The 8,399-nt window shown below is 41.7% G+C and overlaps 1 protein-coding gene across 1 annotated transcript; it reads right to left on the bottom strand.

Annotated features, from left to right (window-relative positions):
- Positions 1 to 5,517: 5,517 nt before the first annotated feature.
- Positions 5,518 to 6,915, bottom strand: TMPPE (transmembrane protein with metallophosphoesterase domain). Its single transcript, XM_010152543.1, has one exon. The coding sequence runs from the start codon at positions 6,832 to 6,834 to the stop codon at positions 5,518 to 5,520; it is 1,317 nt and encodes a 438-aa protein (XP_010150845.1). The 5' UTR covers positions 6,835 to 6,915.
- Between the last annotated feature and the right edge of the window lie 1,484 nt (positions 6,916 to 8,399).

Here is an 8,399-nt window from a genome sequence, read left to right as displayed (position 1 = left end):
ATTCTGTGATTCTATGAAATACAGCAGGCAGGTATAACCATAAAACTTCAAGTACTGAGACTCCCGGCCAACAACCGGACACAACTGCCAACCAAGAGCATACTCTTAGTGCAACAAAACAGCAAAGCAGAGGCAGTGCACTATGTCAGAGGCCAAAAGAACAAGATTACAAACTACAGGGTAGAGTACAAAGAAAAAACACATTGTCCTGAAAACTTGAGGATGAAATTGCCGAGTAAGCATGCTTATCCCTACACTGTCATTAAACAGAGCAATTGAGTGAGGTAACACGCTACAAACAAATTTGAAGACTGCAACTCCGAGTAGGGAGAAGACTACAATGTACTGCAACTGTGACAAAGGTATTTCATCATAGAAAACCTAAAACAAAGTTCTGTAAAATGTCTTAAATACACAAACATCCTGCCAACAGTGAACAAGTGAAATTGTCTGTGTGGTGGACATAAAACAACAGATGTGAGAAGATACAGCCCTGAGCTGGCAGGGAAACAAGAACTGCACGGGACTGCCAAGTATTGCATAGGAAAGCTTTTTAAACCCTAATCCCTCAAACACAGACCCATTCTTAATATTACTTAACAAATAGTTCCATGAAAGTTGACATAGATGTTAACAAAGGTATGAACATGCCAGGTCTCCTCAAAATCAGGACCTTAACAGAGCTGAAAAATACAAACCAACTGCTCTGGAACAAAATGAATCATAGAATCACAGAATGGTTTGGGTTGGAAGGGACCCTAAAGATCACCTAGTTCCAACCTCCCTGCCATGGCCAGGGACACCTTCCACTAGACCAGGTTGCTCCATTTAATTCAAAGGTTGGGATTCTCCCTGGGAAATTACGTGGTTGTAGTAACTCCTGGTTGTTAAACCTCAAGTAAATTACCACTACAGAGCATGCACAGGTACGTACTCTCTGCTTCCTTTCCTATCAATTCAAATATATGTAACTTTTTACTTATCTTTAATTTATAACCTGCATCTTGATTCCTGGGCATGCAGCACTTGGATGGAATTGTACTGTGTTTATTCCTGAAGGTAACCATTCACCCTTCCAAACACCAAGCAGATGTTTCACATTCTTCAGATGTTTTTTACTTTAAAGCAAATGCTGTGACAAGTTGCAGCATTAATGCAGAACTAAGTGCTTCAAAATGATCATGACTAAACGAAACTCAGAATCCAGGTGCAGGAATACAATTCCACAGTACTATGTGATAAGGAAAAAACTACATTAAAGATCATTATACCTGGAAATAAAGAAGGAGAGTCAAAATAAAGTGTTTCCCTCTGAAAAAGGATTTTAGCTCCCTCATTTAGACTAACCATATCAATAGAACTAAGGAAAAGACACTTGCTCCATTTACGGCAGATAACTGTCAAGAAATTACGGACGTTGAATCAACTGTTTACATAGCTCCACCCTCAGGGGACAGACATCTCCGGTAGAGAAACAAGACATTCTGAAAACAATAAAACAATGAAAAGGTATTAATTATGAAAGTGATCATCATTGAACCAGTTAGGATTTAGAAGCCACACTTTCAAAGCTGTGACCATAACTGTAAATCACTTTCCTTACACATACACTTCCTGATGGAAAGGGACGAAGGGAGGAAGCTTCCAGAGTACATGCCCCGATTCACCTCATTCATTGCTCTTTGAAAAACAGACATCCCTTATGGTTCATCATCCTCAACATCCTTTTATTGTCAATGCAAGACTCTGCTCGTTGCTTGCAGACAAGAGTTTGCAACAAAAACAAAACAGGTCCAGCCGCGAATTTATGTCTGGCTCTGTCGATATTGTATGCACATGGTTGTGAATACGTACAGCGGGAATGAATTCCCTGCATCTCCCTAGAAGATGGGCTAGTGGGTTTGCTAGTTTGGTAAGCAGATTCAACAGACACAAAACTAACTGTGCACTGTTTAGGATACCACATCATATTAATGCCCAGCTGACAACTCAGTCCCTTACAGGCAATGGTATAATGTTGCATCTTACATGCTCAGAACATACTCACATGGAAAAGTGAAGAACTAAAGAACCTGTCCTTTCTTAAATCAACTAAGAACTTATTTTTACAACCTTAATGCTCTTTCAATATTTTGTAATGTGCATGTCTCTCAAAGTAGGAAAAAAAAATCATAGCTTCATCACACAAAACTATTTAACAGTGGCTAGAATCTCTCATTCTCCAAATTTACAAAACAGGTTTTTTTCTTATTTGGAAAGCAAACAAACATGGATGCAAATCCTCAATGAACCCCTCCACCTGTGAAGATTTCCAGCATCTCTTATGTAGACCATTCGAACATACAACACCCCTCTCTCGACCCCAAAGCTTACATATCAAAACTGAGAACCACAAACCACTCATTTTCTTCTGCTCGTTCCAAAAAATCCTCTTAGTACCCTTTCTCTGCCCTTGCACTTGGTCCTTTCCTTTGCATCACATCCTCATCTCTCCAGCCTGCACCTTTTCCTCCTAGTAGACACCAGGAAATTTAAGTGACCCTACCTTTCCTGCTTTCCACCATGCCTCTGAGCACTGTGGGTCTAAGATCTTCTAAAACTAGCCAGATTTATTGCCAGTAGCTTTTTGTTGGCAAGTGGAATTAGCGTGTTAAAACTACTCAGCATGAACTGCTACAATAAACATTGTCACAAAATAAAAGGTCATTAGAGACAACTTTCTTGATAAGCAAATAGTTTTATTAAATCCCAACATTTAAAGCATTTGTTATACCATAATTTACATATTTTCAAACTCACTCTATACTGATTATATAATGTAATAAATATAACTTTCACAAAGTGATGACACTATTCTGGTATTATTCTGACAGTGATTAACTCCCCTCCCCCCCACCCCCAGATGAACTGGCCTTTTATAGGAAGAAATACATATTCATTCATTTGATCTCCAGATCAAATACATTCCACACACACAAAAAAAAAGTAAAATAACAAATCAAAAAAATTATAAAATAAGCAGCAGAGCCATTTCTTTTCATCTGGAATACTGAACACAGGTCTACATCATGCACATTCAAGTAAAATTGGAAAAAGTATAAAAAAAAAGCCTTGAAGGACAGTCAGGAACTGCTGTCTTAAGAGAGATTTTAGGAAATGTTAATTCCTCTTACTATCAAAGAGAAAGTTGATCTAGGATACTTCCCATTCATGATCTTAAAAAAAAAAAGGCAAAATAAAAGAAGGCTTTTAAGTGGTTTGGCACAGAAAAAAAAAAAAAACCAAAACATTTTAAGTGACAACTAATCATCAAGCAAACTTTCAGAGGGATCAACTTAAAAAAATGAACAAGAACTGAATTACATTGGGACAACTCAATAAATCTTTGAAATTATAATATGACCACTTCTAAAAGGATGTGCATCTGCTCTTGAGAGGATACACAAAAATCTTCCAAGAGGAGCGTGTACAAAGTAATGAAGAAGTCACCTATGCACCCCCGGGACGAAAGGATCACTTCACCTAGGTTTTCACACACATTTGGACAGAGTGAAGAAAGAAAACCAAAGCAAAAAAATAGTAGCAACTAACACTAGCTAAAACCAGTCCCACAAAAGCCTTCTTACTTAACAGTTAGTCTTCTTAACACCGCAGTAATGCTCAGCATATGAGAAGCTATCTGACTGGACTGCTGGCTTAGAGAGAACACTCTGCACTACTAAACCCAGAACACAGCTCTCAGCTGAAGGCAAACAGAAGGTTACAAGCTACGGAGACTCTCCCAACAGAAGGCCATTTGACACTATGCCACCGATGGGAAAGAATCTCAGAAGGACCCTGTGCAGGCAGCGTTAAATACACGTGGCAACTTTAGGATACTTAAGCAGACATTATTCCACAAGCATAAAAAAAAGAGTTCACAAAATTATAGGTGCTGGGAAACAGAAATTATTTGGTTCGGCAAGTAGAGAGCATGGCTGGTCAGGTGCTTAGTTTTCAGAGTAAAAGGGGACTGACTTCTCCAACCTTCCAGCACACAGGACGCATTCAGAGTACTTCCATATTCCTGCGAGTAAAAATGCAAGATGTTTGTACAGAGGAACAGGATAGCTGCTTAGCAGTTAGAAACTTTGCCTGTGGCAGGGCTTAAGGCAGTGGATGAAGTAAAACTTCGGAATTTCACTTACAGAAAAACTCAACCTCACAAAGCCTATGGTACTCTTCAAATAAACCCCCAAGAAACCTCCTGCAAAACGAGAGCAGGTGAAGAAGAATGCAGAAGCGCGTCTGGTTCAGTATCACACAGGAAGGCAGGGAAAGACTGAACACCACAGCTCTGGTCTCCCATGTAAGCACTCATCTCTCCTGCCCCACGTTACAGGGATCTGCCCCAGAGGAACCCAGGCACTGGTGGGCAGAGAGGCAGAGGAAGGGAGACCCTGCGGCTCCAGCAGATGCTGTTCAGGAAGGGCACCTGCTGCAGAGCTCAGTCTTCTTAAAAAGGACCCCATTTACTTGAAAGATTAAAACCTTAAACAATGTTCAAGCATTTAACCTATTTGCATTGTTTTCAAATAGCATTTCCTTACTCTTGTAAGAAAAAAAAAAATCACAGAAGAGAAATTAAGCATAAACAAAAAAATACAGAATGAAGAGGAAAGAGGCTGAGTATTTCAGCTCCGGATTGTGTGCTTTACTTAAGGAGGTACTGTATGCTCAAACAGCAAGAAAAGTTACACAGTTACGAGTTTTCCTTCTCATTTGCTTTTATTAGAGCTATTTTCAGTAAGTAATTACTAGATGCCCAGTTATTCTGGGGAAAATGCCTGCAAAACGACAGCTACTTTTAATCTTTGATACCAGCCTCCCCAGCTTTTTAACTGGGGAAAAAAATTGAATTTCAGGAACAGATGCCTGGCAACTTACTGTACTGGTAAGCAGCACAGACTGGAAGCCCTAGTGCACGCTGCAGACAGCTAGCAGGATAAAGATATCCAGCCACAATAAAATTAAAAAAATCCATCCAAAACTATTCCCTCCCCACAACATTTCTAGCATAAGGCTTCTCGAGTTTACAGGCTCAGTGGGCGCCCTGTAGTCCCTTCCACAAAACAGGCACAAGCAATTTCACTGCAAGAGATCAGAACTCCACCTGCCTGAGATTTGAAAAGGCAGCTGCCTAATGGATAATAAGCAGGGAAACACGAAGTAACTGCAGGACACAGATATTACTAAACATGCACAGGACACGCATGATCTCCATGACATCAGTGTTATGTTTAAAAGCAGAATCTCAATAATACTGATCTCAAAGAATTAATTTCTTCGGTATTTTAACATGCCCTGATTTGTTTCACACGCCCAAGATAAAATTAGTGTTTTCTGCTCAAACTTAGCAGAACCTGCTGAAGTACACCTCAACACATCTTCTCTGGCATCCCTGAAAAAGCATTTGCTTTCAGAGCAGAAGAGTCAATATACTGACCAAAAAAAGAAGTCTGTCAAGTGGAAAACTCCTCAAGGAGAACGTAGAATTATCTCCGTTATTTCAGCTCTGCTGCCCAGCCTCATGGGTATTCCAAAGTACATTGTCCCTGGGCTGACATAGACAAAGGTGTTGTGCCCAACTTTGTACAAGCCCACAAAAAATGGATTCAGAAAATAAGCTCCAGCATTTAGTGGGAACATCTGCCCTCCGTGAGTATGGCCAGAGAGAATTAAATTTATGTCTGGTCTCTCCTGAAGGGCCCACTTCGCAGCAATGGGCTGATGAGCAAGCAGCACTATTGCACGCTCACTGCTACAATCTCTGAGAGCTTTTTTTAAATCCATGCCATGTCCCGAGTAGCGTAATACGTCTGCTTCGATATCATCAACACCAGCCAGGCAGAACCAGTCGTCAGTGCTCTTCGGTGAAACAATCTTCACATTCTCGTTATGGAGTGGCCGAATGTTAAATGATTTTAACAGCTCAAACCAGTTGCTAACATCTGACGTGTAGTACTCATGATTTCCCGTGACAAAGTAAGTCCCCAAGGGGGAGTTAAGTTCTCCGAGAGGTTCAACAGCAGGTCGTATGATCTCTGCCTCAGAGTCAGTCAGGTCCCCAACAATGACGGTGATATCTGGTTTCAAAGCCTTAACCATTCTCACAATCATGGCAAGCTTGGTCTTCCCAACCGTAGGCCCCAGGTGGATATCTGAAAGCAATACCACTTTCAGACTATTCATTGTTGAGGGCAGCTTGTGAACTGGAACCTCCACTGAATTCACCGTAGGAGGCTGGGAAGCATTTAACAGCCCCATAACAGTCAGCACAACCGTCAGCATGACTGCCAGAACTGGTTTCATTGCTGTTCTGTTCTTGCTGCCAGCGCCTGCCTTAATGCCTCTCCCAGCTAAGAACTTGTAAGCCTGCTCTACAGAGCCTAGAGTGAAGAGGAAGAAGATAAGAATGATATAGGCCCCCAGGCAAGTGTAGGCAGCTAAGGAAAAGAAATAGGGCTCTTCTGCAACAAGAAATAGCAATGTGAAGAAGCTTGAATGAGCCAAAGCTAGAAACACGAACACAGCTATTTTCCATGGCACGAAACAGAAGGAGCTGGCAGCAGCAGACCTGGAGAACGTGGTGACTGTACTTCTCCAAACATGAAGAGATCCTATCAACATGAGCGCGTTAGCAAAGAGTGCCATCTGCAGCCTGAGAAGCCAACGCCGCGTCCTGAGATCGAGTTTTTCTGCCAGGTAACTCCGCGATAGCATCATGGAGAAGAAAACCATTCCTGCAGCCACTGCAGCCTTTGCTTCAAGGGGCAGTTGCTTGAAGGAGATCATCTTTGCTTCCTGACCGCTGCCTTCTGTTCTGCAGAAGTCTCCAGTAGGCAATAATGTGGTTATGAAGGGATGCCTTGGGTCAACGAAGCCTGCAACCAGGAACCAGTATCAGCCGTTTCAAAAATATTACATACATTTCCTTATTCCCAGATTGCAATAAAGGATTGTTACTCTGCACATACTACCCAAGACACTGGGTCATGCAGAATCACTGTCAGAAAGACAGAGAGGAGATTTCCTGATGTGGAATAAATCAGACAACTGCAAACACTGGATTCTGGCAGTCTCCTTCCAGGCGCCCTGCCAGCCTCCCTCAATGGTTCCTCCCCCCTTTTTTTAATATGCTCTTTCCTCATTAAGACTTCCTTATAGTAGATGGCAATAGATCACAAGAGTGATGCAACAAGTCCTGGAAACAATCATTATAGTATTTGCAAGCAATCATTACAGTGTTTGTAAACCCGGTACACATTCTAGGACTAAGCTGCTTCTGCTGCTAACTTAGCACGTGTTTTCTGTTCTTCTTCCCAAGCTGTCGGCTCCATCTCTAAAACAAGTATCACCCTACATCATTCTTACCAAATACAAGGGGGTCTACTAACAGCAGCAGTGAAACCCCCACTGGAATAGCTACCAAATGCAACTGTGCTCCCAGAAACCACAGACGATGTATCGGCAGGTGTCTTTGCTTCCAGCTGTGAGTAAGACTTCCCAAAGGCCTCAAAATCTGTAGGACCAGGGAAACCTACATTGTGTTCCTCTACTCGCTTCCCGCTCACTTCCACTACATGTACAGTTCCCAAGACTCCACACCTATTTCAGCATACCTTGGTCTAACAGAATGCATTTAAGTTGAAAAGGGATTAACACGTCACATACTCTGCACCTTTAGAAGTAATGGGAGCACTAAGCGTAACACATCTGCTCACAGACTGAAAATAAATAGGCATCAGTTATGCTGGAATCACACCACAATTCCCCATTTTTCTCTGGATTTTGCTCAGAATTGATAGTGTTTCTACTAATGCCCAGTTTGCACATTTCTATTCAAAACAAACTTACTGTTTTATTTTAACCTTGGATGAAAAAAAGTTTGGACGGTCTTTCAGAATAGAGACGAAGTCCAAGATAACAAACTACCTCACTTAAAGCTACACGGCAGCATACACTTACTTTCAAAACACTTCCTGTCTCTCAGTCCACACTTATCTAGATAAAAAAAGTAAGCAATCATTACAGCCAAAAATACCTCAGAAGTAGGGCACAAGCACAGCCTTGTGGGGCTCTGCAGTGAGCTTGAGCCCAGATGCCTACAAACCCGAGTTTGCCAGGTTGCTTATCTGCAGCATATACTTGCCCAGGCTAATTTAAAAAGACATTAGCACTTCTATGATGACAGGACCCCCAGTGTATTTTGAGAACTAGACCAAGTGTTAAACAGACCCCTTCCCTTATTGCTCGGTGAAGGAACTGTGGCTTGGTACAGAAAGCGTGTCTCCCAGCCTCAGTTCCTCAAGCCCTCCCAGCTGTTACAAATCATTCTTAAAAAACAGTGCTGTTTTACA

This window comes from Eurypyga helias, unplaced genomic scaffold, assembly GCF_000690775.1.
Source record: "Eurypyga helias isolate BGI_N326 unplaced genomic scaffold, ASM69077v1 Scaffold49395, whole genome shotgun sequence".
NCBI classification, from domain to species: Eukaryota; Metazoa; Chordata; class Aves; order Eurypygiformes; family Eurypygidae; genus Eurypyga; species Eurypyga helias.
This window is presented reverse-complemented; position numbering and strand designations above follow the sequence as displayed.